Genomic DNA, 17,909 nt, shown 5'->3' with positions numbered 1-17,909 from the left:
TTTTCAGGACTTTTTTTTCTTCTCTCATTTCCAGACGAAAATAATGTATTTTTCTTCTCTGCGGCTTGGAGCGGGAAATTCAAGGAGTGTGGCAACAAACAACAAAACTAGTTTATGTTTGCTACCGAAACGTAGAAGGTACTGCATTGTACACTAGGTGCTGGCAAATAGCGGAACCTACATAGGTATGACTATGTAAATAGTTATGAAGGAAGTACGAATGTGTAATAGGTACCCAAATATAAAACAGTGAGCTACCTGATGAAAACTCGTCCTTTTTTCCGTCGTTGTGTTTCGCTAAGAGCACGACGTAAACTGCACTTACAGTTTGTGAGGGGATGGAGCCCTAGGATAAATCTTGAATTGCTAAATTTTTTTGCATGTAATTGGATTATAGCTCCTCGCAACTACCTAATCACGAAAATCGATTATAATAACTAAATTCTTGTCACCCACGGAATCCTCTCTTCTCCCTAGCCTCAAACTGACAATAAAAAAACGCTTCCAATTCCAACCCTCCTTTCAATTGGATTCCAATTCTTAGTTAAGACTATTTGCCTTGTAAACATCAAGTCTCACCAAATGGTAACAACAAGGAAAATTGAAGGAGGAAATGTCGACAAGTGAGGAGTATCCACAAAAAACTAACATCAGTTGTCAGAATCAATATTTAATATTTTTTTCTTCCTTCTCTGTTTGGTGGCTGAACACAGTAGCCTTACAGAACTGCTGCCGTTTTGTGTGCTGGACTTAGACACAATACATTTGGCTATATCGGAAAATGGGAAAATAGTGGGTAGAGATAGCGAGCAACTATGACTACCGTGTACCACGATTGTATTTATTATAAGAAGTGAATAGACCGAGGAAAAAAAATATTGACACTACATATTTGAGTTTGAATGAAAAGGAGCTGAGTTAAAAGGACACTGCAACTAATTTAATTTTCTTAGTCGATTTTCTAAAGTTTCAGAATGGTGAATACAAAACAAAGATACTATACATATTCATTAATATTAAATAAAGAAAAGAATGAAGTAGACTAGAAGATGTCCTTTTTGGGGAGAGACTAAATCTCACTAGTAATCGTTCATCGAAGCTGCTTTTTTGTCATGGATGGAGTTGGAAATCTTAAGGAAACAATGTGTGGCATTGGCACTCCAAAAGCTACCTACACTTCTTGGTCAATATCCCTATAGGAACACCGTGAAGTACTACTTCCGGGGTGGCCTTTTCTGGTATACACCCACGCGTCCGACATGCTTTCGGGATAGTTTCTGTTGCATCATGGCTATAGCGGCACTTACTGAAATTCAATTCGCCACTAGCCATAGCAACTCCTCTACAAATTTGTAAGGTTCGATCTCTACGTTAAAACTTCGTTCAACCTTCTTCTGTCCTCCATGGATTTCGAGTAAGGGAACATAATGCGCATTCAGGACAGTCGGGAAACTCGTGCATGCCGAGGCTATGCAAATACTCCCTACAACCACCGTACTTCACAAAAAACTGTCAATTGTTAATTCCATTTTCCGTGTTTTCATTCGACCTACTTCTTAATACACGAGGTTCAGCGTATGAGACCAGGACCCTTTTTCGAATAACCCACTGTTGCTGCCATCTTCTATATCGTTCTTTCCTAGTGGCTTTTTGGAAGTTCTACTCTGGTAGAGGTAGTGCACTCCTTCGCTAGAAGATCCAAGGGGACCATTTCCCCCGATAACACATACTATCTCACCTGGTGCTATATGCACTGCACACCCTGAGCGCGATTGGTCAGTATACCGAATGGATCAAAGCATTGTCCAGTCTTCCCGCCCAGACAAGAGGTATAACAAAATTAATTTAACTACTTTAGCGGGAGCTCTGAGATGGCGAAGAGGAATACAGAGCACCTCCACGGAGTGGCACCGGAAAACCCTGTACTCGCTATGACTTGCTGGTCGTGAACTAAGGCTTATATAGGCGATTAGACTCGAGCTTGCACGGAGGCATACCTGAAGTGACTTCGGCCACGAAACTTTACCAGGGGTATACTGGTACCATGTGAACCGGGAAAGCTCTGAATTTACATGCCTCAGAAGAATTCCTACTTCATGGTTGGCCTCCTAGTGGGAGTTTCATGAGGGTTGTGTCGAAGCGCACAAGAGTCCTTCTGGCCTCAAAAGGGGAATTACATTTCAACTCGGGTGCCGTTCCCCGTAGTTCTTGCAACCACCAGTATGATTGTGGAGCCATGCACTTGTGGAGGCACATCGGAGGTGCGAACTTTAACGCCACCGAACAAAGAGATTCTCGAGTAACGGTCGGCACGGTTTGGGTCCGATAGGGAGAAGTGTAAAGTTTAAAAGTAAAATAAAGTTAAAGAAAAATTGAAAACGTATACTTTTCATTGGGAAAAACCTATCCTCAAAGAGTGGTGACCCCGGTGAGACAATTTGTATTAGCGATTATAACGTAATCCTGCTTATCGACCTTATATTCGTGATCCACTCGGATTTTCGGCGAAAAGCCGCTAATAAAGTGCAATGGGAAAGAAAGCCAGGAGCAATTATCTAAGCCTTTATCAGTAAATCGGTTGGAAACACCTTAAAATAGTGCAACCGTCACTTTACTATTTCATTATTGTTAGCATTTGAATTTAAATTCTGCTACGGTCGGCGAGAGTGTCCTGGGTTTTCTGACATTTGCTGCCTCCGGTTTCTGCCAGACCGTTTTCCGCGTGATTGCGGAGTTTGTCCCCTCCTGTGTTTTATCCCTTCTCTTCTTTTCTCCGCCCTCCCCTGAAACAATAGGTGTATGTCGCGCGAGAAGAAATCCGCGGAAGGCGTGATAAAACCGCTGGCGGCAGTCGTGGTTAGAGTGCCTTCCTTTCAGCGACGCAATACGGCTGTATAATTCCGCAAACTGGAGGCGCACTAGATTCAACCTCGCACTAATCGATCTCGACGAGGAGACCATTGAAGTCGTCACGGACGTGCTGAAGGAGTGTTCGTATGTCCGCTTGAAGAAGCATCCGCACCAACTTAGCCTGCGTAGACTCGGGGTCGCTGGAGATGTTGTCTGCCATGGCCGACAAAGTACACGAGGTGTACACGCGCCCCGTGGCCGTGGACGAGCTTAAGTCGATGGTGACAACATTGACCGACGCGGTCACAAAGCTCGCCGCGACGGTTGGTACTTTGCGTTCGGGAGGTAGATCTCGATCGCAATCACGGTCGAGATCCGCTTTCCGAAATGGGCGGGTACGCCGGGACTGTCAACGATTTGCTGGTACTATCGTAAATACGGAGCTTCAGCGATTAAATGTCCACCGGATGCGCGTTTAACCCAACGGAAACCTTTAACTCAGGGAAAATGCCGACCACCGCATTCGTGCACTCATCAGAAAGTATCACAACTTTACTACGGAAAGTCATTTCTTCCTGCCGGGTAAGCATGATGTGCAGCACCACATCAACACTACCGGCTTTCTAATCTTTTCAGAAGTGCGTTCACCCAAGAAGCTTGCTGTTGCGAAGAAAGAGTTTGAAAACTTGATGAAACAGGGTATCTGCAGACCATCCAATAGCTGTTGGTCTTTCAGCTTCATTTGAACCCCATGTGGAGATTATAGCCCTTTGAATGCTCAGACAGTTCCAGACCGGTATCCCATTCCGCTAATCAATGGTTTTGTGCAATGGCTTACGAACTGTCGTGTTTTTACGACTTTGAGTCCAGCCAAGGGGCACCACCCAATCCCTGTCGCTTCCAAAAATATTCTGAAAACGGCTATCTGCACACCTTTCGGACTATTTGATTTTACTAGGGTGACTTTTGGCTTGTGCAACGCTGCGCAGACTTTCCGGAGGTTCATCCACTCTGTCTTACGAAACTTGAACTTTTGTTTCATCTACATGGATGATGTTTTGGTGGCTTCCTCTTTAGAATCTGAGCATTTGGACCATCTCGAGTGCATTTTTCAACGTCTTCTTGAGGCCGAGCTCGTTCTAAACGTGAAAAATTCAAATTCTTACAGAAGCGGGTGAAATTTTTGGGTCACATGATCACCCCTGACGGAATTCACCAAGATGCAGACAAGGTTGAAGTGATCAAAAACTTTCCCCCTGCCAATCATGGTGAAGCATCTGCGAAGGTTCTTGGGCACTATGGTCGCTTGCTTCTCAAGGCCGCTTATCACCAAGCTATCCTCAACGCTTACTTGTCTGGGCTCAAAACGAAAAACTCCCGCGAGGTTGCGTGGTTAACTTAACCCGTTCAGGCACGCGAGTGGTTTCTCTAGACCTACACGAGTCGTCTGACTCCATGTTTTTTTTAATAACACAAAGGCAAGCTAGGAATCCGTGAAAATACAAAATCTGTTTTTCATTCTTTTTAATCCCGACATCTAACGTTATGCATACGGGGCAATCATCACAGTTTTTTTTATTTCCTACAAGATATTGACATTAATTAACATTTCTCGTTGAAGCGGTAAGGGGTGAGGGAGGAATTCTACCTGATAAAAAAGTCTACGCTCGCATCACAGGCTGACTGCGAGTAATACTTTTTACTTCCCTGGCATAGTTTATTCTGTGTCAGTAATGCAGCTTCTAACTAAGAAGTCGACCCGTACAATCGAAATCAACAAAGACACTATTACTTCACTTCTGCCTTTACGGAATTTGGGGTACCACTGACCATGTCTTCCTGACAGTTCTACCCAGCCCCTTTTTAAAGTCTTCCTTCTGCGTTAAGCCTAAGGGAAGAGGACGCAGAGCAATAAATAAAAGAAAAACTCGCGGCTGGCGGAACCTAATCAACGAGGTAAATGGATAGGCGTGGCGACTTGGCTATAAATTTGTCACCCGAAAAATACCTTCAATTTCGATATGCTAGGCACATAAGAAAACTCATTCAACGTGCCGAGCTTTTTTTTGCGAATATTGAGGGATTATCTGAAAGATCGCTCCCTGCTCTAGACGTTAGAAGGTCAGAGGAGGATGCGACATCATGTTGGGAGTAGCAAGGGATCCATCCTATGGTCGGATTTCTGGAATGCTTCCTACGATAATCTGCTAGACAGGCCAGAAGAGTCATACCTCGTTGATTATGCAGATGATACTGCGGCACTTATTGCCGGACGGACTGTTGACCAGACGCGAAGCATACTTGGCATATTGATCCGGCAAATAAGCGAATGGATGACTGCTGATGGTTTCAGCCTTATGCCGAAAAAGGCGAAGTAGTCATCTTGACGGCGAGTTGACTGTAGGGACAAAACCAACGGTTAAATGGTCGACTCGAAGAAGCACTTCTCCGAGCTAATTAAAGCAGCAGCGGAGAGGGTTGTAACTGGAGTCTTAGTCGTGAGGGCCCTATATCTACCAGGAGACATCTTCTTATGGGAGCAGCGCAGTCCGTTCTGCTCTACGAAGCGGAGATATGGGCTAAAGCCCTTGGCAAGGAGGTGTTTCATAAGCACTTTGCCCAAGTGCAGAAATGGGAAGGTTTGCTAATGCGTCTGCTTATCGTATTGTCTTGAATCCGGCGATGTTGAGTATTTGGTGATGATCGTGATCACCGGAGTGATCCCCGTTGCCGTTGTAAAGCCATCTAAAGCCGCAAGAGTGAAGACTTAATAGGTCCGTGAAGAACGTCAACGCACACTTACCGAGTAGCAACTCTCTTGGAAAAATGAGCTTAAAGGCAGATGGACTACGGCACTTTAGATCCGTAGCTGAGCCTACTACCTGACTATTGTCTTACTCAACTTCTAAGAGGGCATGGAGGTTTTTAGGCTTTTATCTGGACTAGATTGAGAGGACACGATCTCATGATTCTGCAATGGAGTGGGGGACGACGCCGAGCACACCTTTCTCTTTTTTGAAAGGTGGGACGGGTTTCGTCAGCCATTTTATGCAGACACAGTTGACTTGATTGACACTGGAATACTCGGCGTAAGTCGTTGGCCTGTAAGACCGTAAGACCGTAAGACTCGTACATACTTTTTGGTCACAGATCCCTCACATAGGGTCTCCTGGGTTCTGAAACAAGAACTAAAATAGAACAAACAATAGAACTGCAAAAAAGCAATATTATAATTCAGATTCTGGGGCTATTAGCTACACAGAAATAGAATGCAGAGTTCTTCTGGAACGATTGTGAGACTTACGATTGGTTCATTTCGCCACTCTAACGTAGTTTTTAAGTACTCACCTGAAAGGAGAGAAAGTATAAATTAGTTATATTGCTAATTCAAGTATTAGAAAGAGAGAATTCAAGGAGCAAAAAAGGATAAAATACTGTGACAATTTTTGATGTCAGAGATTGGGATTATCCTTCTCTTTGTAGCAATATTACAAAGAAAAGATATTTCGATTTTAATGGCGGATCAAAACTGTTACTTTGGACTACTGGAGTCAAGCAGTGGATTACAGATTGGACTGGCGCCGAATGTAACTCCCTGGAGGCCAGCATACCGCTTACTGGGGGTGATATGTGGTTGGCTATGACCCAAGTCTCTCATCTACCGAGACAATCATTAATTATCGACGACCATTTCATTTTGTGTGTGTCCGAGTGGCTCAAGTGGTTAGAGCGCTGGGCTGTCGTAGCGGTTCGCGGTTCAAATCTCACTGGTGGCAGAGGGATTTGTTATCGTGACGGGATGGCGGATACCGGTCGGCTCAGCTGTGAATGAGTACCTGAGTCAAATCAAGGTAATAACCTCGGGCGAGCGCAATGCTTACACTTACACTTTGTGCGACACATCAACAGAAACTGTCAGGCTATCCCTCCCAGCCGCACTCCGCAAAACAGCAGGAATATCGAGCTAAACGCCAAAATTCACGCATAGACCTTATAAAGCTACCGTTAGCGCAGAAGTATCAATATTGTCTCACAATAATCGACGATTCGATTGGTGAAAAGGTTCCATCGTACATTGAAAGCGGCCCTCATGTACAATCCAGACGTCCCATGACCAGCGTTTTTGACAACAGTTCTCTTCGGCCTCCAAACGGTGAAGGATTTAAATCCTACCTGATCTCTCTTGGCGATAGGCCGACCAAGAAAATGCATAGGAATGACGATGTTGAAATGAAGGTCCCTGAAAAGAAACACCTCTATCACGAATTTCTCGACGATAAAACATTGGCCAATTGGCAAATTTGGGCCAACCGGGAAGCTAAGAAAGCAGTCGCTGTCACCCGAGCGGACCATTACTAAAATCTGTACGATATGCTGGACACTCGAGATTGCGAGAGAGATCTGGATCGACTTGCCAAAAGTCGTAACGAACGTACACAAGATATCGAACACTTCTGTTGAGTTAATGATAACAATGAGCCGCAACAGGTAGATGACGAGAATACTTCGAGCAGATTTCAACTGAAAAATTTGTTCATCCTCCACTTCCACAATCATTACCGACATTTGGAGTAGTGCCACCAGTCAGCGCAAATGGTGCTCAGGGGTGGCGGGGAGGAAGACGGAGCGGCATCCCTGTCGGCCGAACTAAAACCAAGTGGTCGAGGAGAACCTTCATAGTGGTGGCAACGGGAGACGTATCGCATTGGCTTGCTGGCCGTGATACAGTAGGCGACTGCTCCAAAGGCCTACTTAGGGCGATCAGACTAGAGTCTGCACGGGGATTCATCTAAAGTGGCAATAATCACAAAACCTTACCAGGGGTATACTGGTACAATGGAAACTGGAATAGTCCCTGAATTCTCATACTTCAGGTGAACTCCTGATGTATGTGCGTTCAGCTCGGTTGTTTGCGATTGGCCCCCTAGTGGTAGCTTCATGAGGGTTATGGTTGCGTTCAAGCGAACAGAAACCTTCGGGTTTCAGAGGGGTGTTGCCTTTCAACACGGGTGCTGTACTCCTTAGTTCGGTAGAGATTTTGGTAAGTCTTGCATCCGCTAGTATGAATACTGAGCCATGCACTTGGTATATAGACTGGTACCATCGTAGCTTGCTGCGGCCATTGTGGTCACAAAATCAATCCGTGTCTTGAGAAGACCGTGGGATTAAGTCTACGAGACAGGTACTCACGTCAAGCCCGGTGACGTAACTGTCAGCGCAACTAAACTCGAGGAGGCAATAAAACGAATGAAATCGGGAAAAGCCACAGAACCTGACGACATCGCATCTGTGCTCCGACATGAGTGAATTCTTTAAGCGGATTATTCAGAAAGGAAAAACATCATCTGACTGGCAAGAAAGTACCACTGTTCCAATATGGAAAAAGAAAGGTAGTCCAGCAGAATGTTCAAATTACCGTCCCATCCGGTTACCTTCCCACACCATGAAGATTTTTGAACGCATTTTTGCAAACCGTATTCACGAAATCGTTGAAATAACTGTGAATCAAGTCGGATTTGTCAAAAACTGCGGAACTACTAACGCAATACACGCTGCACGGTTACTTATGGAGAAACACAGTGAGAGGCATTGCCTTCTTTACATTGTATTTCTGGATCAAGAGAAAGCTTGTGATCATGTGCCACACGAACTCATCTGGTATGCTTTACGACAACACTTAGTGCCAGAAGAAATCTTGCACTGGGTTCAATTGCTCTACCACGATCCGAAAAGTAAAAATCGAAGTATGGCGGGTATATGAAAACCTTACGTGTCTCATCAAGGAAGCGCCCTCTCACCACTCCTCTTTGTTCTTGTTATGGACACCGTCACACGGGATATCCAACGTCCAGCGCCCTACATACTGCTTCATGTAGGTAGGTAGGTATCAGTGGCCGCTCCGAGGAGCCGAATTAGCGCTTTGGTGCGCCGTTTTGATGCCACAAACTCCTAAGACCGTGACTGTTGTTATAGGAACAGGGAAGCAGAGTCCGGCCGGCTCGGATCTTCAGAACCAGCCCGTAGCATTCACGAAGGAAAGCAGCTCTCCGACCCTGCAGCTAGAAATCTCGCTGAGGTCCCCAAAGAATGGTTTACCCAGTGTCCGCAGCCTGACTCGAGCCAGAGCTGGGCAATGTTTCAGTGCAGTGCTTCATATAGGTGATATTTTCCTAGCATCTATTGGGCCTACAAATAAGTTCTGTCGGTTTTCACAATAGATGGCGTAGCTTGTTTTTTATTCCATTGATCCACATTTCCAAACATTCATCGGAAAGTTACTGTCAATAGGCACAAACGTCAGTATAAATTATTTAATTGAAGTGTAAACAACAATACTTTTTTCATCAACGAAAATGGCCAATTTTGTACCAAATAATGTGTTTTTGCGGGGAGTTCTACTTCATTATTTCAATATGAAGAAACAAGCAACCGAAAGTCATCGCATTTTGGTGGAAGTTTATGGTGAACATGCTCTATCTGAACGAACGTGTCAGAGGTGGTTTGGACGGTTTAAAAGTGGCAATTTTGACTTGGAAGACGAAGAGCGTGCCGGACTGCCAACAATTTTTGAAGATGAAGAATTAGAGGCATTGCTCGACCAAGATCCATCGCAAACGCAAGAAGAACTTGGAAAAACACTTGGAGTCACTCAGCAAGCCATTTCAAACCGTTTAGAAGCAACGGGAATGATCCGAAAGGTCGGAAGTTGGGTTCCGTATGAACTGAAGCCAAGAGACGTCGAACGCCGTTTTTTCACGTGCGAACATCTGCTCCAACGACAAGAAAGGAAGGGTTTTCTGCATCGAATAGTTACTGGCGATGAAAAGTGGATCCCAAGCGTCGGGAAACGTGGGGATACCTCGGCCATGCCTCATCATCGACGGCCAAAGCGAATATTCATGGTGAGAAGATCATGCTGTGTATATGGTGGGACCAGCTGGGTGTGGTATACTATGAGCTGCTAAAACCGAACGAAACGGTCACGGGCAAACTGTATCGACGTCAAATGATGCGTTTGAGCCGCGAACTCAAGAAAAAACGGCCGCAATACCAGCAAAGGCATGATAAAGTTATTTTGCAACATGACAATGCTCGTCCACATGTTGCACAGCCCGTTAAAACATATCTAGAAACGTTGAAATGGGAGGTCCTACCCCACCCGCTGTACTCTCCAGACATTGCTCCTTCTGATTACCATTTGTTCCGGTCGATGCAGTATGGCTTGGCTGACCAGCACTTCTCCAATTACGATGAACTCAAAAAATGGCTCGATGAGTGGATAGCGGCCAAGCAGGCCAATTTTTGGCGCGATGGTATCTATGAATTGTCTGAAAGATGGAAGAAAGTTGTGGCTAGCGATGGGCAATACTTTGAACAATAAATGTAAAACCAATTTTTCACAATAAAGCTTCAAATTTAAAGAAAAAACCGACAGAACTTATTTGTAGGGTCTATAATAGCAAAAGTAATCTCGAACAACTTGTCCAAAAATGGAATGATTGCCGTGTTGCATGACACGGTCTCAGATTGAATCTAAACAAAACTGAATTTTTGATGACCGATCCCCCTGGAACAGGCACAATCACTGTCAGCGGCAGTGATCTGCCCAGAACTGAGCGATTTAAATACCTCGGGTCAACGCTATCAGCCCATGGAGAACTGCACTTCACGCATTAACGCAACCTGGATGAAGTGGCGTTCCACAATTGGTGTTCTTTGTGATCGACGTATCAACGAACGTCTCAAATCTAAAATTTACCGCATTGTCGTCTGTTCTGTCACCCTCTATGGTTCTGAGTGCTGGCCGATTATAAAAGACAATGAACGGCGTCTTGCGGTAATGGAGAATGTTACGTTAGACTAGTGGCGTGACACGTTTTGATCACATCCGAAATGAGGATATCCGCGATCGTTATGGGGTTGTACCAATCGCGGAAAAATTTTGAGAGAGGAGTCTTTGATTGCATCCAGATCAGGCATTTGATAGAGCCAAATGGCGAGCCGACTTCGCTTGTGGGCGGGACAAAGGCTGAAGAAAAAGAAGAAACAGAGGTAGTTGCGAGCCAATGTTCTCTCTGTGTTGTTATATGGCAACACCACATAGAAAGTAATCCCCACTAATGCCGCTTAGAAAAAATCGTTGTCCGCCATGTCATCGTTGTATAATACTTTGACCTCGGAAAATTTTGAACGATGATTTGAGTCGTCGGACAGGCTAGTTACCGATAGATGTGTTAATGAGAGGGGAAAAGTGGCAGTGAATAGGTCCTACTTCAAGAAACTACCACGAATGCATTGTTGGCCAGACAATGAAACTTATTTTTCCAGAGTAACCGACAGGCTAGCCGCCCTATAATCATAAAACGTAGGGCAGTGGGGAAATCTATGTTTCTCGTGACGACCTAGAGATAATAGTAACTTTCTCGGCTCTCTAGAGAGTTATTATCGAATAATTGAGGAGACAGATGTGAAATTCTTCTGGGATAAGTTTTAAACGATTCGACTAAAAGGTCCTTTTCAACAATTTCTATAATTAATGCAAATGTAACATTTATAAAAAGATAAAATGGAAATTTATAAAATCATGTCATGATGAAAACTGCATACTAATCAATCATAAGGCGTTTAACTAATAATTCAAGCAAATGCTGTCACTAAATTCCGCGCTTGGTATGAATCATTCTCCTCTAATTGTATTATTGCTTCCACAACCACCCCCCATACACTAATATCCCCTCATCATAGGCAACCATATTAACAATTACTAATTAGTTAAATTTATACATAATTTTTTTATTCAACTATAGGCATGCCTGCTTGCATGGCCGCATACAAACATACATATAACTACATATCGATCACGTTTCAGCATACATACACATTAATAAATGCACTTTATTATCGCACATGTGAAATGCATATAAAATGCAATTAAAATCCGTCTAAAAGATTATATTAAATGTTTAATTTTAAATACAAATTTATGTCATGTTATGGCTTTTTGCGAAGAAAATGGCAAATATAGTGTGGAGGACTGAGCAATAAACAAATACTCGTACATATCTATTGAATTTCAATTATTGTAATGACTACCGAAGCGGACGATCGAGATACACTGCATATAAAGATAGTATACTATGTATAGATATAGCGTGTGCTGCTACTATACCAGTCATTGTTACGATTTTTCTATAAATATCGATTAGATTCACTTTTATATTTAGATTCGGAGGAAGTGGGTGATCGAATGGATCCGTAATAGTAGTATGGCATCGATATCAAGGACTTTATACAGGCTTGAATCACAACAGCTGTTGGTTGATAGGTTTTGAAATTGATTAGAATATATTATAATTTGTGGTGACAAGGACTCGTTTCATTCATTGAGGGGACGTTTCGCAGTGATTCCATATTCCAAAAAGGAAGAGCATGACATTCATAAAATAAAAACTTGCAACCCTTACTAAATTCCCAAAGCGATTTGCAAATTCCTGAAGAATCGCTTTCCATTTAATCAACCCCAAACATCTTTAAATACGCATCACCACCTCAAGAGGTGATGAAAAGAAAAAAAATATATAATAGATGTACACATACATATAATTCCGTACTTTTTTTCCATCCTATCTTTTATCTTTTGCCTCAACAGAGACCCGTATAATCCTGGCATCTCCTGTATATAATAATAATGATTTTTCCCACGAAAAACCGGAACAAATTTTCAATTCCCATCAAATTGCGTGGAGACCGAGTGAGAGCGTAAGGAGGAAAGACACTTTGCTTAGGTGTGACGATATTGCTCCGCTACTGGTGCTGTGAACGTGTTAAAAATTCGATAGTATCGGAAATATCTTCTTGAATTAATTCCTTGCGACAAGAAAATGAGTTGAGTTCTTTATAAAGACAATCTTTTGCCTCTTGCTTTCATCCGTTCTTTCTCTCTATGAGGATATTTCCTCTTGGCATGTATTTGCTTCCTTTTTTACTTTAAAAGTAGGTGTCGCGTTTTGAATGGACCCTTTCCTACTTTAAGGGAAGCTTTTTATTTTGCATGGGAACAGTTAAAGAATTGAAGCTGGAATAGGATGCTCATTTAGATTGAGAAAGGGTAAGGGTTTTTTGGTAAACCATCGCAAAAACAGCCGGAGATAAACTTATTTGCTAGCCCCCTTTCCATTCTGTTAACAACTGTTAATAAACGAGATATGATTTTCCTTTTAAAACAGGCTCATTTTCATCTCAGTCGCTTACTGTGAGTCACCAAGAAAATGAAGTCAGGATTCCTCGCGGCTTCGCAACATGCTCGACATTTTCTTCGCTTTGAGCTGTGACGAGCTGGCGAGATATTCATTTCCTTTTATGCAGCCTATTTCCTATTTCTCCTATTTAACTTCCTTCAACACCTCCATCATCTTCCTTTCAATTCTCTACTTCCGAACCTGACATTCACTTATTTTAAACTATTAACTTGAAAAAATTTAATTTTCTTATATTCTGAAAGCGATCATTAGCATTTTTGTTGTTGTTCTAAAGACCTGCCCTTGCTAAATATTACTAATGCATTTCAAACGTTTATTTGTGACTAAGGCGGAGTGTTATGGGAATGCAAATGATGCTGGGGATTCTATGGGAATTTTGTTTTTGTAATGAGGCCGGCTTGAGGCAGGATGGCCCGCTACGATAGTTTTTGTTGTTGTTCCAGCTGATGAATAATTTTAGGTTCAAGATCTGGACCAAAAAATTAGCGAGACATTTGGTGGCTAATCGAAGGTGAACCGGTAAGTCAGCAAACTCGAGGAGTTGGTTACTGGCCGCCGCTGAAATAGCAACGTTTTTTTTTGTAATTTCAGAATTTCAAAGATCAGAATTAAAATGTAGGAATTGATTCCTATCTTGAATTTATTTTCAACTGAAATTGAGAGTTTTAGAATTCCGGGGACTGAGAAACTTAGAATCTTAAGCTCGAGACTTACCGCAAAACCTACGTATATAATCGCCTAAATGGCGAAGATGATACAAGATCGGAAGGGTACCTTTTCGAGGAGTACAGATGAACTCTAGTGACACCCATGTACTAGCTGGTGGCTGAGACCTTCAAGTTGATTGTAACGATATTTACCTAAAATGTCAAGCGATGACGGCTTTACGGTTTCTTACCAGGGCAGAGGCAAATCGTCAGACGCTGCAAGGTGAGGCAGGGGTCCGTGCATCAGGAAAGTGGGAGTGAATTGCTCCCCATTTGGTCCGATCCAGCTTTAAGTTGATGCGGACTTAGGACCCCATCATTCTCAAAAAAGATATTTACCTGTTTTAATCAAAGGTTGATTTTTAAGACATCAATTTTTAGTGAACAGGACAACCAAATAAAAAAAAAATTTAGAAGAACTAAAATCAGCAATTATATTCTAGGTCTGTCGAAAATTACGTAACGAAAAGTCATAAAGTCGCTCTCGAACTGCTCTCCTCCCTAAAGGTGTCTTCACTTATTAAGGCAGTCCTGATAAGCTTCTTTTGTAATGTTTTTCAACTCTTTCGTCATATTCGACCTACTTTCGAAAAGGGCTACTTGTGGAGATTCTCTTCAGTTTGACAAATAAGAAGTCACAAGAAGCTTGCTTGCTGTTCCGATAGCAAAGAGAGGAAGGCGGAAAAACAATAATCGACTGTTTCGTTAGTTTTTAGGGCCAAGTGGACCGTAGTGTTGTCGCAATGAAAAAATCACCTATGACGGATGATAGTCTTAGACTTTTCGCAGTTTCAATGTATTACGTCTAGCTCTAAATTGGCGAATTGGACAATTGAACTTTTGCTTCATTGACGTAAGCGTACATTCATGATTCATCACCTGTTCTGACAAACCTGGACGGGATTGGCTTTTTAATCGTCTATCATCAGGTGTGTCACAAATTGTTAGTCAAAATCTTTTACTAAGGTCCAATGTCCCACCATCCTTAATGATCAAACATTGATTTTCCCGCCCCAGCATGTTGATTGCAATTGTCTCCAATCGATTGTCAACTATCCTTAAAATGTGTATGCCACTTGAAAAATAGGGTGCATTTCATAGCAACACCACCATAAGCCGGGTTAAGCACAGTCAATGCCTCAGTACAGATTTTCCAACTTTAAAACAAAATTGCATAGCAAGTCGTTATTATCAGCTGGTCTGGACAAACCTGCGGACCGTGGAATCCCCGATCAGCCGTCTCGTCAGGTCCTCCGGACTTTATTTGCCGTCAACTGGTGATAATGACACTCCAGGAGGTAGGAACAACCCCCTCGCAGCAGAGTTGCAGCAAGCTTGGAGGAAAACTAGATGAGGTAAAGAATGCCCAGCACGATACAACATTTATCGGCCAGAACTCTTCACAGGTAGAGCATGCCTTCGAGGAGAAAATCGGCGTTAACGGGCAATGGAATCACGTGCGAGAAGACGAAACTTGATAATATCGTCCAACACGCAGATCCTTCATTTTTATAATTATCAACGGTCCAACAACCGGTATCCGGTCTAGGCCTGTTCCAAAAAGGAACTCTAAACATCCCAGTTTTGCGCCTAGGTCCACCAATTCGATATTCCTAAAAGCTGTCTGGCGTCCTGACCTACGCCATCGCTCCATTTCAGGCAGGGTCGGCCTCGTCTTCGTTTTCTACCATAGATATTGCCCCTATCGACTTTCCGGGCTGGATCATCCTCATCCATACGGATTAAGTGACCCGCCCATCGTAACCTATTGAGCCGGATTTTATCCACAACCTGACGGTCATGGTATCGCTCATAGATTTCGTCGTTATGTACGCTACGGAATCGTCCACCCTCATGTAGGGGGGTCTGAGATGGAGCGATGGCGTACGTCAGGACGCCAGACAGGTTTCAGGAACATCGAATTGGTGGATTTCGGTGCAAAATCGAGATGTCTGCAGTTCCTTACTAAGGCAGGCCTAGACTGGATACCGGTTGTTGCGCCGTTGTTGATGATGACGATACATGGGACAAACCAAAAGGAGCATGGAAATACGTTTTAGGGAACACTTAAACGAAGCATAATTGTCGGATCAAAGGTAGCCGAGCATATTGTCCTAAATAAATACAGTTTCCATGGAGAACGTAAGGTTGGTGCATTACATAAGCCATATGAGAAAATTTGACGCGACCCAAAATATACAAATTTATAAAACACTGAAGGATGAACTTCACAACGAGGACCAAGGCAACGGTTACTCCTCGCTCTTCAAATTTATCAGGAGGCGCACTCTTGGACAAAACTATAATATCCGTTTCATCGACGAGACTAATGACCAGGAGGAGAGAGTAAATTTGGTTTTAATTACCTCAACGATACCAAGGAGAGTAAGTATAAATAAAAGGAGATTGGATTTATTTCTTCATCCAAATATAAGCACTGAGGAATGCGACAAGTAGTCGCCGAAATATGCATATTTGTAAATTAGTAAAAATTTGTTTAGTAAAGTAAAAGTGTTTTGGTTCTTAACCGTCATTTGACATATTTTGTAGATCAGATAATCTCTGGCTAAACTCATTTTTCAATCATAGAAAATGCTGTATATGGAATGTGTCTCCTGTTCTCTGCTTTTCGTGAGAGTGTAGGTTGTAGTGACCGCGGCTTCGCGACGGGAACGGAATCTCATTCGGCTCTTTCTTAATTAATTTGCTTAAATAATGCATTTCATAATGTGCAATTACCCTAATGTTCGCCGCAGATTGTAAATTATTGAATGCATTTGGGCGAATTAATCTTGACAGAGGCGAATGATTTGCCGCATTTACATGTTGCCGCAACATGAACTGACAGAATTCAAGGCAATGTAGCGGGAGGCGAAGCGATGCTGGGTTGAGGAGAGGTGAGAGGCTGGAGAGTGAGAACAGTGAATTGAACGGTTGTGAGTGATTTACTTTTCCCCAAAATAGATATATTTCAAGATTTCGATTGAATAATTATTGAAAAAAAGAATCGAATTCGGGACGAGGAAGTGGTTTGGTAAAAAAATTAAAAGGAGATTTTGAAAGGACGTGAACGGCGCGAACCCCTTGTTGTCTCTGTTCCAAACAAGACAAACCTCCAGGACTGCCTCGAAAACTAGCCGCGTTGTGGTTTGAATTGTTATTGATGGTGGGAAGTTGTGGAAATAAATCGTTGCAGCGGAAAGCAGCGGAAGAAGGGCGAGGAGGCGGCTGCAATTGATGTGAGCTTTTCGGGGAGGCTTGCCCGCGACAAACCATCCATCTAGCCGGATTCGGTAGTGTGTTTTAGCAGCCCGATCGGGAAAATCCTCGCGTACAGCAGTGAAGTCACCGAACCCAGAAAAGTTTTCTTATTATTATAGAAAACAAAGAAAAGAGATATATATAAATAATTGTAATTTTGTTTAGGAATTCCTAATGTGCTTAATTTTTTCCCACCACAGAAGCAGCTACCACGCCGAGCTCGGAGTGTTTATTTGCAACAGTAAGTCTAAAGTTTTTTTTTTAATTTCTTCTTTTTTTGTTGATTGTTAATTTGATTTAATTTTTGTTTTAATTTTTTTTTCTGATTTTTGAATTTTTTTTTTATATACATTGATTTGATTATTTTTTTTATATATTGGAATATTTTTTGAATAATTATATTATGAATTCTAACTAAGTCTTAAGGGGTCATCCCGTGTGAAGGCCGTTTTTTTGGCTTTTCTTAGAAATTTTTTTGTGAAGAACTGGAGAAAAATACAAATACGAATTTTTCACCATTGATTTATTAATATCTTGAGCGTGCATAGTAATTTTTTCAGCCCGATCACATAGTTCGTTATTGAAATACAGAGCAATTTATAAACCCATCTTCCAAAAAAAAGGTGTTTTTCTGCTGCCACGCTAGAGGGCGCTACGATCAACTTAGAGAAAAATAGTAAACGGCATTTTAATGTACAGACTTAACTACAATCCGCAAACTAGGATTAATAAAAAACATTAAAAACTAAATTTTTGGTGCCTTGGTAAACTTTTTCTTTGAATTTTGGCGTTTTTTTACGGCTTCTTCAATGAAAAAAAAAACTACTAAATG

The 17,909-nt window shown here is 42.4% G+C and overlaps 1 protein-coding gene across 6 annotated transcripts in view; it reads right to left on the bottom strand.

Moving 5' to 3' along the window:
* Positions 1 to 17,909, bottom strand: part of LOC119651183 (aryl hydrocarbon receptor nuclear translocator homolog) — a 209,787-nt gene that overhangs the window by 82,485 nt on the left and 109,393 nt on the right. The window contains exon 1 of one of the 6 annotated variants that reach the window (XM_038054619.1): positions 6,155 to 6,199. The exons of the other annotated variants lie outside the window; for them this stretch is intronic. Coding sequence (XP_037910547.1) covers positions 6,155 to 6,165 — 11 coding nt within the window. The 5' untranslated portion in view covers positions 6,166 to 6,199. Of the gene's footprint in view, positions 1 to 6,154; positions 6,200 to 17,909 lie in introns of those variants that run through there. 6 annotated transcript variants of the gene reach the window in all.

Source organism: Hermetia illucens, chromosome 3 (assembly GCF_905115235.1).
Source record: "Hermetia illucens chromosome 3, iHerIll2.2.curated.20191125, whole genome shotgun sequence".
Classification (NCBI taxonomy): Eukaryota; Metazoa; Arthropoda; class Insecta; order Diptera; family Stratiomyidae; genus Hermetia; species Hermetia illucens.
Note: the sequence above shows the minus strand (reverse complement) of the source record. Positions and strands in the feature narration are given on the sequence as shown.